Source organism: Cydia splendana, chromosome 16 (genome assembly GCF_910591565.1).
Source record: "Cydia splendana chromosome 16, ilCydSple1.2, whole genome shotgun sequence".
Lineage (NCBI taxonomy): Eukaryota > Metazoa > Arthropoda > Insecta > Lepidoptera > Tortricidae > Cydia > Cydia splendana.
In genome coordinates, this window is record NC_085975.1 from 16,236,877 (window position 1) to 16,260,292 (window position 23,416).

General features: G+C 38.7%; 2 protein-coding genes across 2 annotated transcripts in view; both read left to right on the top strand.

Moving 5' to 3' along the window:
- LOC134798456 (E3 ubiquitin-protein ligase Nedd-4) overlaps positions 1-23,416 on the top strand; it is a 75,496-nt gene that overhangs the window by 6,273 nt on the left and 45,807 nt on the right. The window contains exons 3-4 of the mRNA XM_063770897.1: positions 12,396-12,477; positions 19,423-19,631. Of these exons, the coding sequence (XP_063626967.1) occupies positions 12,396-12,477; positions 19,423-19,631 (291 nt within the window). The remainder of the gene's footprint in view (positions 1-12,395; positions 12,478-19,422; positions 19,632-23,416) is intronic.
- The window catches only part of LOC134798030 (uncharacterized), a 146,314-nt gene continuing 135,646 nt past the window's right edge, over positions 12,749-23,416 (top strand). Inside the window, exon 1 of the mRNA XM_063770361.1 lies at positions 12,749-12,753. The gene's annotated coding sequence lies outside the window, so the exon portion shown is untranslated. The remainder of the gene's footprint in view (positions 12,754-23,416) is intronic.

Genomic DNA, 23,416 nt, shown 5'->3' on the forward strand with positions numbered 1-23,416 from the left:
CAATTCCATACAATCTTTAATCATGAATATCTCCGTAACCACGGGGTTCCGCGCCATGGTGGTTGGAATGGGGGGTAGCCCCCCCTCCTTTTACTTATATTTTTTAAAAGAATCAAGTGGCATAAGTTAGGCTAGTCGGTACTTCTCCTTCTTTCGTCTTCGATGTGCTTTGTGTCTTTATACTGAACTAGCGACCCGCCCCGGCTTCGCACGGGTTACACAAAACCTTAACAAATTATACACCTAAACCTTCCTCAAGACTCTCTATTGATAGGTGAAAACCGCATGAAAATCCGTTTAGTAGTTTTTGAGTTTATCGCGTACATACATACATACCAACAGACAGACACGGCGGGGGACTTTGTTCTATAAGGTGTAGTGATGTAAGATGACAGTGTATCATTAAACGTCAACCGGAGGACAAGGCTTACCTAAACATTATTAGAGTCTGTGCGGAAAGAGAAGAGTCGTGAATTGTATGGGCTCCGTTACATTCCACGACTTCTCTTTCCGCACACTCTCATCATCTTCCTCGCGTTATCCCGGCATTCTGCCACGGCTCATGGGAGCCTGGGGTCCGCTTGGCAACTAATCCCGAGAATTGGCGTAGGCACTAGTTTTTACGGAAGCGACTGCCATCTGACCATCCAACCCAGAGGGTAAACTAGACCTTATTGGGATTAGTCCGGTTTCCTCACGATGTTTTCCTTCACCGAAAAGCGACCAGGAAATATCAAATGATATTTCGTACATAAGTTCCGAAAAACTCATTGGTACGAGCCGGGGCTTGAACCCGCGACCTCCGGATTGAAAGTCGCACGCTCTTACCGCTAGGCCACCAGCGCTTTCCGCACACTTTAATATTATTTATCTTTAAGGGCGATGATAACTCACAATGTGACTCACTACCGCATTACAATCTATTACTAGTTTAGTTGGACATAAATTTTATACAAATCTTAAGACATGGCTAATTGAAGAATGTTACTATTCATTAAATGATTTCTTTAATAATAACAATTTATAGAAATTGACATATTTATTACGTATTCTGACATTTAGTATTAATTATTGCCTTATTTTTACAATTTATATAAATTTAGATTTCAAAATAGCCAAATTATTAATGATTAATATTAATTTTCTTTTTGCTCTCAACTCTTAATTGTATATAAGATTGTTTGCATGTTGCATGTTGTAAGACTTGTAAGAGACTTTAGATATAGGTGTACATTTTGCATGCTGCAATTCAGCTAAATGTGTGATGCTTTTTCAACTATAATATTTTAGACCTTTTGTTACCACATTTAATGCAAATAAAGAGCTTACTTACTTACTTAATGCTCAGCGAAGCGTTCACGGGGCTACCCCTATATTTATCAAGTGTTTCGGTGGTGTAGGCACTCGCTTGCTACCTAAGTATCTGAGCGAACTAGGCGCTCATAAATATCTGAACCTTTTGTACCGAGAAATAGCAAGACACGTTCTTACGTTTCCGTGAAAATACGATGGAAAATAATTATGATTATGCACTAGGTACATCTGTAGCGTACCAACCAATGTCAATGTCAATAGGAAATATTATAATAATAATAAAGCAATTTATTCCGAACGATATAAATTACACTTGATTTTTTTTTATTTATTTATAATATATCCCTCAGTTCAGTGTGCCGTAAGGCATAGGCCTCCTCCAACTGTCTCCATTGGGCTCTGTCTGCAGCAACCCTCTTCCAGTATGGCCCCAGAGTCAGATGGATGTCATCTTTCCATCTTGTGATTGGATGTGCTTGCTTTCTAGTACAGCCTCTAGGGTACCATAGAGTAACCTGTTTGCTCCATTTTTCTATAGGGAATATTACTCATAACTAAAGTCTGCATGGGGGGAGCCACTAGCACATTCAGAGGGTCCACTAGCATATTCGAACGATAGAGAAGCAGATAACGAAATATAATACAAATACTTAAGAGCGCTCTTACAAGAAAAGTCGAAATAATGCAAAATTGATGATACTAGTCGACGAAATTCAGGACTTTGCGCTCATTATTAGAAACAATGAGTACTTGTTCCAGTAAAAGCGTCTTCTTATCTTTATAAATATCGTTGTAAATATTAGAAAAAGGACTTATTAAATTAGTAATGATTTTTTTTCTGATGGTCGTTTCCGAAAAACCCCGTGAAGCACTGAATGGCGAGCTCTTATTTGGAAATGTTGAGAATTTTACTCTGCTAAACCTGGCTATTTTGTATTACTTATACCCTGTACTTTAGGCATATCAAACTATATTTTTCCTACATACCTTTGAGAAAGAGAAAATCAAAGTAAAACGAACTCGATTTTCTCTCCGAAACAAGTGTCAATTCCTACGAAAATCTACTTAATATCGAAGTCATTTTCATACTCAAGCAATCTGCAACGTTTGCTTATACTGTTGGTATACATTAGTGTTTATGAAATTCTACTATAATTTTTTGGCAATTTTTTGAAAACTACTCTATATTACCGATGACGCGCGCTGCGCCAGCTCAGTGCCGCGGCAGAGCTTGTAGAGGCAGGACGTGTGTCGGTCGGCTCCGCACATTTTCAACGGCGACGACGAGGTTTTTTATCATTGTGTGCGGTGGGCGCCGTGTAAAACGCTATACTGTGTGCGTGTAAACCGCAACGAGAGACTTTGATCCTAGCACCGTTTTTATAGTATTATAATTTATAATGGTACAGTTTAATAAACTACCGGACAGGATTAAAAATATTTGAAACGACCTGACATTCTATATGTATTTATTTGACTCAAGATAGTACTCAGGGTCTGATGATGAAGCCGGAAGGTGGTCACCGGTACCAATCAACCATGCAACTAAACCACTTCGTGTTTAGGCTCGTTTTATTCATCTCAACAAGATCTTTGACACAAGATAGTACTCAGGGTCTGATGATGGAGCCGGAAGGTGGTCACCGGTACCAATCAACCATGCAACTAAACCACTTCGTGTTTGGGCTCGTTTGATTCGGCTCAACAAGATCTTTGACTTAAGATAGTACTCAGGGTCTGATGATGGAGCCGGAAGGTGGTCACCAGTACCAATCAACAATGCAACTAAACCACTTCGTGTTTAGGCTCGTTTTATTCGTCTCAACAAGATCTTTGACTTAAGATAGTACTCAGGGTCTGATGATGGAGCCGGAAGGTGGTCACCGGTACCAATCAACCATGCAACTAAACCACTTCGTGTTTGGGCTTGTTTGATTCGTCTCAACAAGATCTTTGGCACAAGATAATACTCAGGGTCTGATGATGGAGCCGGAAGGTGGTCACCGGTACCAATCAACCATGCAACTAAACCACTTCGTGTTTAGGCTCGTTTGATTCGTCTCAACAAGATCTTTGACACAAGATAGTACTCAGGGTCTGATGATGGAGCCGGCAGGTGGTCACCGTCACCGGTACCAATCAACCATGCCACTAAACCACTTCGTGTTTAGGCTCGTTTTATTCGTTTCTATAAGATCTTTGACACAAGATAGTACTCAGGGTCTGATGTTGGAGCCGGAAGGTGGTCACCGGTACCAATCAACCATGCAACTAAACTACTTCGTGTTTAGGCTCGTTTGATTCGTCTCAACAAGACCTTGGACACAAGATAGTACTCAGGATCTGATGATGGAGCTGGAAGGTGGCCACGGGTACCAGTCTACCGTGTAACTGAACCACTTCGTGTTTGGGCTCGTTTGATTTGTCGCAACAAGATCTTTGACACAAGGTAGTACTGAGGGTCTGATGATGGATCCGGAAGGTGGTGACCGGTACCAATCAACCATGCAACTAAACTACTTCGTGTTTGGCTTCGTTCGATTCGTCGCAACAAGATCTTTGACACAAGTTAGTACTCAGGGTCTGATGATGGAGCTGGACTGTGGCCACGGGTACCAGTCTACCATGTAACTGAACCACTTCGTGTTTGGGCTCGTTTGATTTGTCGCAACAAGATCTTTGACACAAGGTAGTACTGAGGGTCTGATGATGGATCCGGAAGGTGGTCACCGGTACCAATCAACCATGCAACTAAACCACTTCGTGTTTGGCTTCGTTCGATTCGTCGCAACAAGATCTTTGACACAAGTTAGTACTCAGGGTCTGATGATGGAGCTGGACTGTGGCCACGGGTACCAGTGTACCATGTAACTGAACCACTTCGTGTTTGGGCTCGTTTGATTCGTCGCAATAAGATGTTTGACACAAGATACTACTCAGGGTCTGATGATGGAGCTGATGATGACAGACAGGTACCCGTCGCCACCTTCGCGCTCCATCATCAGACTCTGAGTACTACCTTGTGTCAAAGATCTTGTTGAGATGAATAAAACGTGCCTAAACACGAAATGGTTTAGTTGCATGGTTGATTGGTACCGGTGACCACCTTCCGGCTCCAACATCAGACCCTGAGTACTATCTTGTGTCAAAGATCTTGTTGAAACGAATAAAACGAGCCTAAACACGAAATGGTTTAGTTGCATGGTTGATTGGTACCGGTGACCACCTTCCAGCTCCATCATCAGACTCTGAGTATCACCTAGTGTCAAAGATCTTGTTGAGACGAATCAAACGATCCTAAACACGATGTGGTTTAGTTGCAGGGTTGATTGGTAATGGTACCTTCCAGCTCCATCATCAGACCCTGAGTACTGTCTTGTGTCAAAGATCTTGTTGAGACGAATCAAACGAGCCCAAACACGAAGTTGTTTAGTTACATGATAGACTGGTACCCGTGGCCACCTTCAAGCTCCATCATCAGACCCTGTGTATCTTCAGTGTCAAAGATCTTGTTGAGACGAATCAAACGAGCCTAATCATGTTACTACATGGTTGATTGGTATCCGTGACCACCTTAATCATCATCAGATCCTCAGTACCAGTTCGTTTTTAAACCCTCGTTGATACAAACTTTACAACCTATAGGTTCCAAATGCAATGACGAAACATGTAAATAAGCGAGTAGGTACCTATAATTTCTTTCGAGTAATATACCTTCATAAGTACAAGTATGGGGCTATTCATAAATTACGTCGTTTCAAATGGGAGGAGTGGGGGGGTCTGGACATCGGATGATGGTAACATGACGTAGGAGGAATCAGATTCATCCGAAGCTTGATTTTTGGATGATTTGAGGGGTGGGGGGGGGGGTCAAAAATCGTCAAAAATAGATGACGTAATTTATGAACAGCCCCTATGTACATTTGCACTGCATTTAGTATTTTCGTACTTACCAAATAACAGTTTTAGAACTTTAAAAGTTAAGTACAGTTAGTGTTGTTATGGTTGATTTCAATATGCTTCGCGAAGGATCAAGAATGTTTAATCCATCATTGTAGTGCGAGTGTGGTAGAAGGGATCGGCGTACTGAGCTCGCACGGCCTGCCGCAGCGCGTAAAATACCTAAACTCGCTCAACGCCGAAATGTAATAGTGCTCTTAAATACATAGAAAACATCCATGACTACAACAACAAATATCTGTGTTCATCACACAAATAAATGCCCTTACCGGGATTCGAACCCAGGACCATCGGCTTCATAGGCAGGGACACTACCCACTAGGCCAGACCGGTAGTCAACTATGGCTTAGGATGTGCGCTAGAGCTGCACTCTGGTGGCGGAACATTGCAGTAATACTCCCTATTAAACATGCCTCATTCATTGATAAGTGATAACAGAATTCCAAGTATCAAGATTCACATGCAACCTTGGACGTGTTTTTCCTCTTAACTATAGTCATAAATTATAATACATAGTTAAGAATGTAACTATTTAGCTACTACCTACTTAACTATTGTTTGTGATAACCGTAAAGTGTCGATATTTAGTATATGTTATATGTGGATTATTTAGACACGCTTATAAGGACGTATGTACATTTGAGAATTTGTTCGAAAGTGAGTCTTACGGAACAGGAGTAAAGTATACATCACTACATCTTATAAATTAAAGTCCCCCGCCGCGTCTGTCGTATGTATGTATGGTCGCGATTAACTCAAAAACTACTGAAAGGATTTTCATGCGGTTTTCACCTATCAATAAAGGGATTCTTGAGGAAGGTTCACGTGTATAAATTGTTAAGGTTTTGTGTAAGCCGTGCAAAGCCGGGGCGGGTCGCTAGTGAATTGAATGTGCGAAATGATCTTGCGGTGGATACGCTACAGATGTAATCATAATTATTTACCATCGTATTTTCACGGAAACGTACGAACGTGTCTTGCTATTTCAGTCAGTCTCGCTACAACTCTCGCCCGTACTGAGATTGACTAAAGTAGCATGACAAATACGAACGTTGGCGAGAAAATATGATAGAAAATAATTATACACTACATCTCTAGTAGTACCAAAGACATATGTAACTTCGTATAAGACGAATAAAGTCTAAGGAAAAAACGTGCCTCGGAAATCAAGTAAAAGTCATTTTCGAATAGATGCCGCACACACCTTTAGCCTATCCTCGGCTAGATGGCGTGACGACACCGTTTCATATTTAACAATTTTAACACATAGATATCAGTGAATGAACATGGATCAAAATGATATAAAAATAATAAAATCATTTATCCATATATATACATTTTTTGATAACTTTATACGTTTTCATTTTGAGTTTTAGTCGTGTGTCGATAGATGGCAGTAAATTTACAGTGTCTACAACATTTACAATGACAGGACACCTCTATACTATCTATTCTTTTTGGTAGTACTTAGGCCATACTGAAAATTCCTGAACTGGCCACTTAGCAAAAATAAGTCGTCTCATATATCAGAATCCAGAAATTTTCAGTATGGCCCACGTATTGCAATGGTGGATGAAAAAGGCCGAATGTAGCCAAAAAATAACCGACCTAGCCATGTAGACCAGTAGCTCTATGACCCTTAGATCTCGCGAGTCTGTCAACTCCAAGGGCTCCGCCATTTATAAATATTAAAAAAAAAAAATCGACAAAAATTTCTGAACCACTGCTTTAAGTCCACTGCCAGGTGGCTTGGGTTCGACGACGGTGCCGCCCTTCCACACATCGACCCCTTTTCTACCCTACCTATGTATTATGATTGGTGTGATTTTTATTACTATATTAAATGGTTCGACTAGAAAAAAAATACTGAACCTGCTCACAAAATTTCAAGAAAATCGGTTAAGAACTGCAAAGATTTCATATAACGCCGAGCGAATATGCGCTCTAACGAAATGTGCATAAACGCCATTTGCGTACCAATTTTCTGGCCCACATTGTAGTGTCCGCAAGAGCGTTTTCACATTATCCGATCCGATATCGGATGTCGGAAGGAAGTAAAATGTAAGATATATGTGTTTATCTGTATTTATTTATGCATATAATAAATCATTAGTAATAATGATTGAAAGTGATACAAAAATGGCGTGTCCCTGATTTTATATGGTGTATTACGCGGGAAATCGTATTAAACGTCATCATATTTAAGCGGTACTGTATCGGGTGGTCGCGGGTTCCAATCAAGCTAAATTTGGACATGCGTCATATGATCAATCAGAGCAGTCTGGTACATACACAGGACCTATAACTACATACCTAATAATATACGTAGTGCAATGTAGGCGTAGGTCACGACTTTTTCTGAGGCGTACAAAAATTATAGCGGATATTCATAATTCGGTAATGGTAATCATTCGGCATTGGAGTCGACCTTAGCATGATTCGATCCATTTCGATGATTCTGTCTTAGTGCGACCAGGGGGGCGAAACTGATCCTTTCGGGCATTCTCGGCTCCGTTCGGCTCAGCATTGCTCCGAGCAATTATTACGGGCATGGAGAAAAAAATACTTACATAGAGTGCTACTATTATTTTCGTAGTCGACATCTAGCATCGAGTAGCGGAATTATCAGTACTGCTACTTGACAATAGATGTTGCAACGATCGAAAAGTTTAATGCTCAACAATTTTCAGCATATATTATAACCAGATTAACCGGAACTCTATATTCAACTCCTTCTGCTTATAATATTAGTTGTAAATTGATTTAGCAGTACATTTTTCGTCATCGGTGTCGAGTAGCGGTACTGATAGTTCCACTACTTGACGCTTGATGTCGACTACGAAATAACTCGCGTTTTGTCAAGAAGGCTGGTGTTTACCACTGTTTCTATACTTATATTTCTCTATGGTAGTCAGTGTTGCCAGGGCTCTGGAGTCATAAGTTACGTTTCGTTTCCCTAAAAGTCACGTTTTTGCTGCTCAAGTCACATTTTTATATTATTGTATTGTATGGGTAGGTAAATCGATTTTGTTAGAAGAAATTCAGAAAATAATATATTTCACAAAAAATCTACTAACCTTATATGATTTTTCCTCAAAAGGAATAAACGGAACCCTTATAGGATCACTCGTGCTTCTGTTTGTCTGTCTGTCCGTCCGTCTGTCACAGCCTATTTTCACGGAAACTACTGGACCAATTAAGTTGAAATTTGGTACACATATGTAAATTAGTGACCCAAAAACGGACATGTAAGTCATGTAACGTAAGTAAACAAATGAATTTTAAGCATAATGGCTACTTTTGGGGGGTCAATGAGAAAAATAAAATATTAAGATTTTCAATAACCCAAGGAAATTAGAAAAATCTGCGGAAATAATTCGTGTAGTTTTGAAAATTGGTACAGGTATACCTTGTGGTGTCCAGAGAAACATACTTAAAGTCCTCGAGGGTAGGGAGTGTGCTGAGGGTGCGGGGAGGGTTAAAGGTACCTTTTTTCATATCTTTGCTCATATCTCGAATATATGTACAAATAGCATTATAATTACTTCAGACAAAATTTTATCATACAATTTCCTACAAATTTGGTTATGTTTATTTTAACTCTACGATCAATACTTTATAGCCTAAGCAAATTAGAAAAATATGCGGAAATAATTCGTGTAGTTTTGAAAATTGGTACAGGTATACCTTGTGGTGTCCAGATAAACATACTAAAAGTCCTCGAGGGTAGGGGGTGTGCTGGGGGTGTAGAGGGGGGTTGAAGGTACCTTTTGTCATATTTGTGCTCAAATCTCGAATATCTGTATTAATAGCATTATAATTACTTCGGACAAAAGTTTTAACATAAAATTTACTACAAATTTGGTTATGTTTATTTTTACTCTACAATCAATACTTTAGGAGCTACAGGCTGTTAAAGTTAAATAAGTGATAAAAATAGACGATTTAAGAAAACGTCGTTTTTTTCGTAATTGTTCATCATAAATAAAAAATTTAGTTTGGAGTAGGCAAGCTAAGTGACCTGCTGATAAAATATAAAAAAAAACCGGCCAAGAGCATGTCGGGCCATGCTCAGTGTAGGGTTCCGTAGTTACCCGTCTGTCAAAATAGACTATTCGCAAAAACTCAAAAACAGCTGTACCGATTAGGTTCGCTATTTTTCCTTGAAAGTCTTTACTAAGCTATGTTTTTATGATTTTTTCATATTTTTTGGACCCATGGTTCAAAAGTTAGAGGAACTAAAGGGGAAAACACAACTTTTTTTCTTTCAAATCGATTATTTCCGAAAATATTAAGTTTATCAAAAAATGGTTCTTGAAGACCAGTATTCGTTTTAAAAGACCTATCTAACGACATCCCACACTATAGGGTGGAAGCGAAAAAAAAATCATCCCCACTTTAATGTAGGGCAGCCACCATAAAAAAATATTTTTTTCTAGTTTGTATTATTAAATTTGGCATGAATATATAAATTTGTTACACTGACAAAGTCGTAAAATATAAACTAGAAAAAATATTTTTTGAGGGTGACTCCCCTACATTAAGTGGGGATGAATTTTTTTTTCGCTTTAACCCTATAGTGTGGGGTGTCTTGGATAGGTCTTTTAAAATGAATAAGGGTCTTTAAGGACCATTTTTGATCAACTTAATATTTTCGGAAATAATCGATCTGAAAGAAAAAAGTTGTGTTTTCCACTTTAGTTCCCCTAGCATTTTAACCATGGGTCCAAAAAATATTTAAAAAATCGTGAAAGTAAAACTTAGTAAAGACTTTCAAGGAAAAATATAGCGAGCCTAATCGGTTTAGCAGTTTTTGAGTTTTTGCAAATAGTCTATTTTGACGGACGGGTAACTACGGAACCCTACAACACTGAGCATTGCCCGACATGCTCTTGGCCGGTTTTTTTTTATATTATATCAGCAGGTTGCTTAGCTTGCTTATCCTAAACTTTTTTTTTTATGATGAACAATTACGAAAAAACGACGTTTTCTTAAACCGTCTATTTTTTATCTCTTATTTAACTTTAACAGCCTGTAGCTCCTAAAGTATTGATCGCAGAGTAAAAATGAACATAACCAAATTTGTAGAAAATTTTGTGATAAAACTTTTGTCCGAAGTATATAATTATAATGCTATTCGTACAGATATTCGAGATATGAGGCTAAAAGAAATGAATCATACACTAAAAAAAATAACTACTACTATCAAACTAAATGACACCGTCATGTCAAGGTAACAAGTCTCATCTTGCCACAACTATTATAATAAACATGATGGTGGATGTAACGTCAAGGTGTCAGTGCTAGTGTCAACTTGGGTGCGTTCACCACGTTCCTAAATAATACAAATTGCAGAACTAAACTTGTCCAAAATTCGACTGGCTTAAAAAGTCACAAAAATTGCCTCAAGATCGTAAGTCACGCACATGTCACACGAGAAGGCGAAAACTCACGAAAAATGTTACTTTTGTGACCATCTGGCAACACTGATGGTAGTACTATTATTTATTGGCTACAAATATAATGACCACCAAAAAATACTTTGGTACCCTAAATAAAAAAATCATGCTTACCAAAAAAAATTACTGAACACCAAAAAACCGGGCAAGTGCGAGTCGGACTCGCGCACGAAGGGTTCCGTACCATAATGCAAAAAAAAAAAAACGAAAAAAAAGCAAAAAAAAAACGGTCACCCATCCAAGTACTGACCACTCCCGACGTTGCTTAACTTTGGTCAAAAATCACGTTTGTTGTATGGGAGCCCCATTTAAATCTTTATTTTATTCTGTTTTTAGTATTTGTTGTTATAGCGGCAACAGAAATACATCATCTGTGAAAATTTCAACTGTCTAGCTATCACGGTTCGTGAGATACAGCCTGGTGACAGACGGACGGACGGACGGACGGACGGACAGCGAAGTCTTAGTAATAGGGTCCCGTTTTACCCTTTGGGTACGGAACCCTAAAAAATAAGGCCTAAAAATACAAAAGTACCACCATTTTAATTACGACTGCACTTCAAATTGTATTCAAATACCAAATATATTGAATGATCACCAAAAATCATTAATGATCACCAAATCTTGAAGACCAAATTAATGCGATATTTTCACCTAAATAAACCACTATGATTACCAAAAAATGTATACATATTACCAAATAAAGTAAACTGATGCCAAAATTACTAGCCCCTCCCGCTCAACCCCCCGTTTGCCGCGCCGCATATCTACCTAACCTAATCTACTTTTCTAGTAGCATTTCGTTATGCTACTAGAAAAGTAAGTTAAACTGCTATCAGTTAAGTGGGTTAGGTTAGGTTAGCACTGCGACCCTTACAGAAACGAAATGGTACTAGAAAAGTAGGTTAGGTTAAGTTTCTACTGCTACCCATACAGATACGAAACGCTACTAGAAAAGTGGGTTAGGTTAGGTTTGAACTGCGACCCTTACAGAAAAGAAATGCTACTAGAAAAGTGGGTTAGGTTAGGTTAGAACTGCGACTATTACAGAAATAAAATGCTACTAGAAAAAGGTGACGAAGTGGATTAATTAATTTAATAGGATATTATATATTAAATATTTGCACATTTTTAATTAAAATGTGGTTACAATTTTTGTGATCATTTACTATTTTTGCGTTTACAATGATTATTTTGGAGTCATTTGCTTTAGTAGGATAGCAAGATTTAAAAATTTGGTTATCATTTTACATTAAAATGAAGTTCTAAATTTGGTGGTCAGTTACTATTTTTGGGTTTACAATGATTATTTTGTTGTCATTTTCTTTAATAGGATAGCAAGATGTATAAATTTGGTTATCATTTCACATTAAAATGGGGTTTGAAATTTGGTAATCATTGACTATTTTCGGGTTAATAATGATTAGTTTGGTGTCATTTCCTTTAAAAGGATAGTAAAATGTAATAAAATTGGTTATCATTTCACATTAAAATGGTGTTATAATTTTGGTGATCATTCATGATTTTAGGGTGGTAAAATAGATTTTTTTGGTATTAAATTTTACTAAATCTGGTGATCAGTTAAATAGCAGCCTTATTTATTATGTGGCGCGACTTCATTATATATAATTATAATTATTTTGATGGTTTGTTTGTTCGCAGCGACCCGTATGTGCGTGTGGAGCTACAGAAGGTGGACGGTGACGTCACCATAGAGACGTTTCTCACTAAGACTAAGAAAAAGGTATGCCTGTCTTTACCTAGGAACCATTAGGCTGCGTTTCCATAGGAGACGTGCGAGGATGCGTAGCGAGGAATGCGTTACGAATCAATAGAATGTTCACTAGAACTGCGCTAAGCGAGGCAAAGAAAATAAAGTCATTATTATACATATATTGGTACCTAACAATTGAAGGGATGTTTACAAAAACAACATAACTGACTACACTGGTTGACACCTGAAACGATTAACAATGTTCTTAAAAAAGTGTCAACCGCTCTAAGCAGTTATGTTGTTTTTGTAAACATCCCTTCAATTCATAATCAATAAATTATGTCACACGAATTTCAAGATCAAAGATTGGGACCAGATATAACAAGGACCCCTCCTTGTTATATCTGGTCCCGTTCGGTTGCTTAACTACATAGTAAATATAAAACTTCAAAACAATTTTCGGTTATAGATGAAATTAATCCTTTGAAAGGCAGAGGGAATATATTTCCCACCTGATTTTGAACTTTATTTTAAAGCGATAGCTAGGTTTCAATTTTGCATATTTTCTGAACCACTATGCCTTATTAAGGGTTAATGTAATGTGACGTTTATTTGGGAAAAATAAATAATTAATCACAAATTCATTAAATTAAATTAACACTTAATGTGACACAACCGTCAACAACTCCTGAGGATGCCTCGTAGAGAGGCGAAACACGTGTCGAGTATAAAGGGGCCCACTGATTACCAGTCCGCCGGACGATATCAGCCTGTCAGTTGACCGCAAAAGGCCACACACTAAACAGTTCTCTGTCAGTTTTCGGCCTGACGACTTACACGAACCGATAGTGTGTGGCCGCCTGACGATTCCAGTCAGCGCCGACAGATATCCGCCGGACAGTCCGTGGCCTCGAGTCCAGTCTAACACACATCATGATGTAGCCGGCCGGCGATCGACACACGTTACAGCATTAGTAAATTCTACTTTATTCCTAGTACTTAAGAGTTCATAGTCCCTAAAATAAGCATACGACTTTTTGTCTTCGAACATCACGGATCCAATACTTAATTTATGACGCTGATATTTGCTTGTAATTTCATACACAATTTTAAGGCCAGTAGACCTTATTAAGGCGCTCTTATACTCGAGTTTTACGTTTTCAAGGGGGTGAAGCAGACGCGTGGTAGAACGGGCAGGCGGGCGCCCCGCGCGGCGCACCGCACCATTCCCGCGCAGCACGTCTACGTCCTTATTCTGACGACATCGGTATTCTGAATTGTCAGTTCCGGGATTTTTTCCGGCAATTAATATTGAATAAGATTTATTAGCAAATTCGAATTTTGTTGAGTACTTAATGAAATTAAAAATGGTAGTAGGTAAGACGGTGAGTGTAAATAATTATTAATTATATACAATATAAGTGTATACCGCGACAAACTGAGAATCTAATCAAATGATACCAAATTATTATGAGACAAAAAATAGTACTTACTAATAGACATTAAAAATGTAATAGAGCTAGACCAAGAAAAATCTGCAACGATTTTGATTGCACACGCAGTGCAAGTGTTATTTTAAACGTCAATCTTCTATGAAATTATGAATAACACTTGCACTGCCTATGCTATCAAAATCGTTGCAGACTTGGTCTAACTCTAGCAGTCAATTTCGGGCAAGTAGGTAGTGAATATAAGGAAGAATACTAGCAAAGCTAAGATAATTTGTGGGACTATTGAGTTATGCATAGCTCCAATAAGTACATAAAATTAGCTGTACAAGAAATAATTATAACAATTTATAACTCTAACTGTAATACTTACTATTTTTCTAATTTTGAATTGACGAGTAAAAGTCAAGCATTTAAAGATTGTAATGACAAAAAATACTTCTACTTCGACATTCGAGTTAGTTAATAGCTCAAGAAAATAAAAAAAAATCTGCGGAAATAATTCGTATAATTTTGAAAATTGGCACAGTTATACCTTGTGGTGTCCAGATAACCATACTTAATGTCCTCGAGCTTAACGGGTGTGCTGAGGGTGTAGGGGGGAGGGGGGGTGAAGGTCCCTTTTTTTAGTTTTTCGTAAATAACTCGTAAATGGTGGCCAATATAAAAAAATCTTGTTAAACGTTAATAATCTACACAAAATTTTGTACAAAAAAGATTCGGTACACTTTTAGCAGGGATCAAAATTTAAAAAGATAATAAAGAGAGAAAGTTAATTATATTAAATTCTAAGGTTCCTTGTTTTTAGTTTTTCGTTAATAATTTGAAAAGTATGACTCATAGCAAAAAAATCTTATACATAAATAATAAACATAAAATTTCCTACAAGAAACATGTAGGACACTTTTCGCTAGGATCAATATTAAAAAAAACCGGGCAAGTGCGAGTCGGACTCGCGCACGAAGAGTTCAGTACCATAATGCAAAAAAAAAACGGAAAAAAATGCAAAAAGAAAACGGTCACCCATCCAAGTACTGACCACGCCCGACGTTGCTTAACTTTGGTCAAAAATCACGTTTGCTGTATGGGAGTCCCACTTAAATCTTTATTTTATTCTGTTTTTAGTATTTGTTGTTATAGCGGCAACAGAAATACATCATCTGTGAAAATTTCAACTGTCTAGCTATCACGGTTCGTGAGATACAGCCTGGTGACAGACGGACGGACGGACGGACGGACAGCGAAGTCTTAGTAATAGGGTCCCGTTTTACCCTTTGGGTACGGAACCCTAAAAAGACAAAGCAGCGGGTAAGTTGTTATTATGTATAAGATTTTTTTTGCAATGAGTCATACTTTTCAAATTATTAACGAAAAAATACAAACAAGGAACCTTAGAATTTATTATAATTAACTTTCCTTCTTTATTATCTTTTTAAATATTGATCCCTGCGAAAAGTGTACTGAATCTTTTTTGTACAAAATTTTGTGTAGATTATTAACGTATTACAACATTTTTTGATATTGGCCACCGTTTACGAGTTATTTACGAAAAACTAAAAAAAGGGACCTTAGAAGTGATTATAATTGAATTTCCCGCGTTAATATCTCTTTTAATATTGATCCTAGCAAAAAATTGTACTAAATCTTTCTTGTAGGCAATTTTATGTAGATTACTTATGTAATAGAATATGTTTTGCTATGCGCCACCGTTTAAGAGTTATTTACGAAAAACTAAAAAACCGGACAAGTGCGAGTCGGACTCGCGCACGAAGGGTTCCGTACCATAATGCAAAAAAAGGCAAAAAAAAAACGGTCACCCATCCAAGTACTGGCCCCGCCCGACGTTGCTTAACTTCGATAAAAAATCACGTTTGTTGTATGGGAGGCCCTCTTAAATCTTTATTTTATTCTGCTTTTAGTATTTGTTGTTATAGCGACAACAGAAATACATCATCTGTGAAAATTTCAACTGTCTAGCTATCACGGTTCGTGAGATACAGCCTGGTGACAGACGGACGGACGGACGGACGGACAGTGGAGTCTTAGTAATAGGGTCCCGTTTTACCCTTTGGGTACGGAGCCCTAAAAAGGGTCCTTTAATATCAAATATCTCACTTCCGGTCAAGAATTCGATCAAGCAACCGGCAAATTCGGATTCAGCGGGGTCTAATTAGGTTAAAAAACCCGGTTGCCAAAAAGTAATACGATTTGCCAGGCGAAATCGATATTATGAAAAATATGACCAGTCTAAAATATTTGAATCCTGTATATCTATGTTTAAAAATTATTCAATTTGATTAATTTTATAGCCTTTTAAAATATGTTTACACAATTTATCAATCGTGACTGAATTCCGGATTGGTTAGATGGGTGTGTGCCTTTGCTGCCCAACTTGTTATAAAATGACAATATGACGGACGAATGTCTGAAATGTCACCGTATTTAAGAATTATTTTGCTTTTCTTCGTAAGCATGTTGAAAAACATTGTGTGTATAACATATTTGCATATTTATACTGTGATTACCCATTTTATGAAACGTCCGCTAAACTAGCATAGGTCCGACGCCGACAGTGGTCACGGGCGTACTGGCGTGAGGAATGGGCGCAAGGTATTGCCGCGTAGGGTGTAATTTAGTAAGCAAAATGTTGAATTCATCAAATGATGAATGAAAACATTAACGTTTCGATAAAAGGACAAGCAATAATGAAGATTTACTTAAAAGCTATCGACTGAAGTAAGTTTCATATACATTTTCGTTGTAGTACTTCTAACATAAGGAAATAAAGACAGTGTTAGGCATGTTTTCAACTTAAGATTCTATCGAGAAAATTATGAGCCGTCGTGTTTCTGACAAGCAATAACGTAGTTCAAGGACTGAAGTTATACATACTAGAAAATAATGCATGAAATCCTTGTAAAAGTCTGTAAATATGGTGACAAAAAAGCGCATTTTACTACACACCGCGCCTTAACCTTAAATACGGTAGGGCTTCTGTCAAATTGAAATAGAATCAGTAAAAAAAACAGATATGTACGTTAGTAAAATTCAACTTTCATTCTAGTAGTTAGAGTTCATAGTTGGTTCATAGGCATCATTTTAATTTTAAGGCATGAATACAACAATGCGAAGGTTGCATAGTATCTAGTTTGTCAAGACTTTTCTTTATTTATCATGTTGTTACCTCGCAACTGTTGTTTACTGTCAGTCAAAAATAAATGTCATAGAGAGAATTATAACATAAACCTTATTTATTTCTCTATTAATTTTAAATGTGACATGTTATTATTGTATTTGCATGGCTTATATATTTGAAAATACAGACTTGATTATTGATTGCTGGAAGAGTAAGTAACCGAGTAAAAAAGGAGCAAACATTGAAAGATTCAAATAGGGAAATTAGCGTCCCAATATAACAACACTGGTTAAAATTTTAATAGTTCTCAAGACAACGCCGGGAGGTATACCTTCGATGGCGTTCACGGCAGCTAGCAATGAAAAGACTAGCTATTGTGCGATTTGATTCCGCTATAAAGACACGTGGTAGAAACACTAGCGCAAGTATGGAGGTACCTGCTTAGACAAGAGATAAGACCTACGCTTGAAATTCTTCAGCTACAAGTGGGATCCGAATTATGACATCATTAATTCATTCCGTTTTAAGTTAAGAAAATATCTGGAGCAAACTGTGTTCGGAGTTACAGAGCGTGGCGTGGCGATATTACCTACCCGAAATTCTCGTACTATGTGACAATTATTACAAAAAAAGGATATGGAGTAACAAGCTGCAAGCGGTGGATTCAACATACTTTACTTTTACTTACATTTAGGTACTATCTATGTATACCAAATTGAAAGAAATGAAAATACTTTACTGTTATGTTTTTGTTATATTCATTCTACTCTTTTAAACCTTTTCTACATAATATTAGGTCTACTTGGCCGTTACCCGAGTGATTTTTTTGTTTGATACCTTGTAATAAATAATTTGGCCAAGCCCGAGATAGCTCGAGGCAATTAGTGTTCCGCTCGCATCGTTATATTTTACAGAGGTTGTTTGCCTGTTTTTAGGATTCCGTATTCAACTACCCTATAGGAACCCTTATAGTTTCGCAACCCTTGTAGTTTTTACTACATATTTAACATATCATTAATTCTTCTTCGGCGGGAACGGACTCGATTAGATGCATAGCCTGCATCAAAAGTATTACGTCGCGGGGACGGTAATTTGTGTTTTGGGAAAGTATCCTATGAAACTCAGTGACACATTCATCCTCGATGTAATCATTCGCAAGTATATACGAAAAGCGAGCCATTGTATTCGACAACAACCTAGTGCGTAGGTGGAACCTTTGTGGCACATACAGTAAACAAACCACATTGACACATCACACGTCACGTCAATCACATGGCCTACCGCGAAACAAGAAAATCGAAATTTCGTTATCTAATCTCTCTATCACTCTTGCATATTCGAGCGATAAAGAGGCAGATAACTAAATTTCGATTTTCGCGTTTACCGGTAGGCCCTTGTTAACAAACCGCCTTGATGCATCAATGTCATATTTTATTGTCTGTGAAAACTTGTCAAAAAACAGTTTAAGGCACAGTATGTATAAGTTAGTCTATGAATTTACTGAGTCGGTAGTGCTGCACTCTGGCGGCAGAACATTGCAGTAATATCCCCTTTTAACCAGGTTTCACTATAGTAGTCAAAAATATGTTTACATTTTTTGCCTTATTACAAAGGAATAAGGTCCAAAAGTGTAAACATTATCTTTGACGTCGACTGTCCATTTTGATGAAAAAATTAAACTAGTTGAAAAACATGAAACTGAAGGCTCTCGACTGACAGCAGATGACGGCCAACAGGCCACCGGCCGGCTATCTGATAATGTGTGTGTAAATTGGCCTGCAGGCCACGGACTGTCCGGCAGATATCTGTCGACGCTGACCGGAATCGACGAGCCGTAGTTCGAATAGCCGTCAGTCCAAAATCTGAAGTAGAACTGTTAATGTGTGGCCTTTTGCGATCAACTGACAGGCTGATATCGTCCGGCGAACTGTCAATTTGTAGGGACCTGTCAAAATTATATCAGACTATTGCCGGCGGGCGGCCGTACGGTGGGAAACTGACGACTCGTCTGTAGTCGCAGAGGTGGCAGCAGACCATTGCCGGCCGGCAATAATCGCTTATGTTTGTGGACGTTATTGGTCTAGGACGGCAGGCCGCCCGATAAGGCCAGAGACTGCAGGCGGACTGGTAATCAGTGGGCCCCTTTATTCTTTTGGTGGTGGTTTGTTATATTTATTTGCGTATTTATTTTTGCGGTGGGAGGGTGGGAACATCAATTGCATGTAAAAATACGCAAGTAAATATACCGGGTTAGCACTGATTGACTAGCACGTTATCTTTTCGTGGATTAGCAAAGTAATATTTTGGTTTTACTTAATGTGACGTCACAAAGTTTGTGACTCCCCTCCTCCTTGTCACAACATGTCACATTTTTCTAATCTTAAATTCCAGACACTAAACCCGGTATGGAACCAAGAGTTCGTGTTCCGCGTGAAGCCTTCGGAGCACAAGCTCCTCATCCAGGTGTTCGACGAGAACCGGCTGACCCGCGACGACTTCCTCGGCATGGTGGAGGTGCCGCTGGCGGGCGCGCCGGCGGAGTCCGCCGCCAGCCCGAGGCCTCCGCCGGTCAAGTACGCGCTCCGACCGCGCAGGTCCGTGTAAGTATATGTGGCATGGCTTCTTTTATTATTTTATTTTAGGTACCGTCAACCGGGGTGAATAGGGATGGCTGGGGTGAATAGGGACAAAACTTAAAATGTGATTTACATGACAATTTCTTAAATAATCTTCTTCTACCTAGCGTTATCCCGGCCTTTGCCAGGGTCCGCTTACTAGCTTTCCTCCACTTTGCGCGATCCTGGGCGGCGTCCAACAATTTCTTAAATAATACCCTCACAAATTGTATTATTCGATTGAAAATAATCGTGGGTTTTATATGATACAATTTGTGTGGGTATTTTTTAAGAAATTGTCAGGTAAGTAACCTTTTAAGTTTCGTCCTTATTCACCCCAGCCATCTCTATTCACCCCAGTTGACGTTACTAGTGTTTTTGTTTGAAGTTAGACGATTATTTAAGGGTGAGAAGCTCAGAAAAGGCGTCCCTCTGTCAAATACACGCTGTGTCCGCTTGATACGATCACGTTTAATAAGATTTCCCGCTGCAACTTTTATTCATAAATTTTTTCACGATTGATACGCATTTTTGGCATAATTCCTTCAAAATCTTAAGCGTATATTACGTCAAAGGGAAATCTAGAAATCATGTGATAATATTTGGCCTAGTTTTGAACCACATTGGTGATATTTGGTATTTAGTGATCGTAACGCTGCACTCGGCTCCCACTATCGGGACGGCACAGCGAGGGATTCTTTGGCATATTGCCAATGCGTCTTCAGGCATGCCGATAAGTCCTCACGCATGCTGAGGCGTCCTTAGGCATGCTGAGGTGTGCTTGAAGATGCCGAGGCGTTCTTAGAATGTCTGGCATTTCTAAGATACCTTGGTATGCCTGAGTACGGCTGGGGATGACTCGACATTCCCAAGCACACCTCGACATGCCTGAGGACGCCTCAGCATGCCTATAGTGGGCGCCGGATCTAAGTTTATGTGGCATGGATCCACTTTTTTACTAGTTTTTATTTTACGACGATTATCTGGGCGTGTTTGAGGTGGCTTGAATCCAGACTAGTGATCCAAAAGACTCGAGCCTTTGGAGCTCTTTTTTTAGGGCTCGCCTCATCTCTTGACGCCTAAAAGGCTAAAAGCCTATTTAGCTCTTTAGCCCCCGAGCCTAGTTCTATCTAAAATGGATTACTATGGCGTGAGCGCATCTTCATGTACATGGTTTCAATCATTCCTCACAGGTCGAAAACAGTACGTAGAAATACCAACGGAACAAGGCAAGTTGATAAAATCGAGAACGGAAATAATCAACCGCGGCACACCGCAGGGATCAATTTTGAGTCCGTTGCTCTTCATTCTGTACACAGCTGATATGATTAGTAACCTAAAACACTGCAACGTACACTTATACGCAGATGACACGCAATTATATCATTCATTTGATCCAAAAAACCTGAATGAGTCCCTTAATAAGATAAATGAAGACTTACTAGCTATAGCAAAGTGGTCGCAGAAAAACAATCTTGTGTTAAACCCATCGAAGTCACAGTATATAGTTCTAGGAAATAAATGGCAGCGCGCAGCTATTAAAGAACAGAACCCAAGCGTACAAATTGGTAACGAGCCTATCACCCAAGTCGAAAGTACAAAAAATCTGGGTCTCGTTTTGGACGGCGAGTTGCGCATGAGCATGTTAATTTAAAAATCCGTAATGCCTACTACCGACTCAAGGTACTATATAATATCCGGAAATACCTATCAGTCAAAGTGAGAGAGATACTAGTGGAATCGCTGGTACTCTCTCATTTTAACTACGCAGATGTGGTGTACGGGCCAAGACTGTTAGCAGAAACTAAAAAAGCTATACAACGCGTACAAAATGCATGTATTCGCTTCTGTTATGAGGTGCCTAAACGAGCACACATCACCCCATTTCTTAATGACAAGAAACTACTAAACATGGAGAACCGTAGGCATCAACATTTGGCTTATACAGTTAGAAAGGTTTTGGATCTCCAGGAGCCCTACTATCTATATGAAAAGCTAAAATGGATAAAAGACACACGCACCAGGTCGCTAAGAAGCTGCACTAAACTTGCTATCCCTAAACATAAAACAGCACTCTTTAGAGGGAGTTTTAAATTTGCTGCTGCCAAAGTGTGGAATGACTTGCCTCCACCTCTCCGTGAGCCTATGCCGCTGTTTAAATACAAATGTTTAGTACACGCTCACTTATTAGACAAACAGAGTGGAACTTTCCCTCCCTACTAAAGTTTTTAACCACGTAAGTGTCCGCACATCACATACACATAGACAAACGTACAATCCCCCCCTCCACACACAGGCATATATATATAAATATATATATATTATATATATACACACACACACACACACAAAGACACACACACACACACACACACACACACACACACACACACACACGCCGACATACAAACATATGAAAAGCTAAAATGGATAAAAGACACACGCACCAGGTCGCTAAGAAGCTGCACTAAACTTGCTATCCCTAAACATAAAACAGCACTCTTTAGAGGGAGTTTTAAATTTGCTGCTGCCAAAGTGTGGAATGACTTGCCTCCACCTCTCCGTGAGCCTATGCCGCTGTTTAAATACAAATGTTTAGTACACGCTCACTTATTAGACAAACAGAGTGGAACTTTCCCTCCCTACTAAAGTTTTTAACCACGTAAGTGTCCGCACATCACATACACATAGACAAACGTACAATCCCCCCCTCCACACACAGGCATATATATATAAATATATATATATTATATATATACACACACACACACACACAAAGACACACACACACACACACACACACACACACACACACGCCGACATACAAACATAATCGCGAGCATGTGTATTCTCATAATATTATTTTCCAATTTATTATAAACCCAGTGTTGCAATATAGTATGACTGTTACTTTTAAGCTTCGAGCAACACCGGCTTCCGACACATCGGAAGGGAGGGGCCCAAGCGATATCACACCGTACAAATCTATCTGCCATTTTTCGCGGGGGGAAAGGTGCACACAGTCGCACTTCTCACACACTTACATACAAAATCCAATCTGTAATGACGACACAAATACATAGAAAATGACACACGTCAAAGACAAATCTTGCAAACCTCGATCTCTTTTTGTGTACGGACGAGTGACAAGTGTCACAACACGCACACTAACACATTTTCGTTGAAGTATGTTATTGTATTCTGAGAGATGAGAAGTCGGATTTGTCGCTCGACCGATCCGCAATTTGTACTGAGCGAGCAAAATCGATAAATCCAACAATTACATGAGACTAAAATATAATAATTGTGTTTGAATGTAATTAAACGTATGATTATGTAAAAAAAAATATTACATGTGAAATGTAACACTTTCTTTTTGTAAATTTGATGTCCCCGACCTCTTTTTATAACAAAAAACCGAGCAAACAGGCATTTTTGTGCAGCAGTGTTCACGCGCGCGTCTGGACTCGGTCTAGTGAAAAATCCAAGTGCAACTAGTTTTATTACCCGCGCTAGATTAGATTGACGCGCTAATCTTGTACCTCGGCAGAGGGGAAATAGTGCGAATGCCGCCTCCCTTCCGTGTTGCTCGAAGCTTTTAAGTGTCAAATGTAAGCAAGCGTATCATTTTTTCTCTCATGTCAATTCAACTTTTTAATATTTTTTAATGTATTACTGTTAACTTGTAACTTATCTGCTAAAAGCAATAGGTAATGTTAAATACATTCGAAATGTTAGTTAGTAAAATTTTAAATGTTAGTAGTAAAATT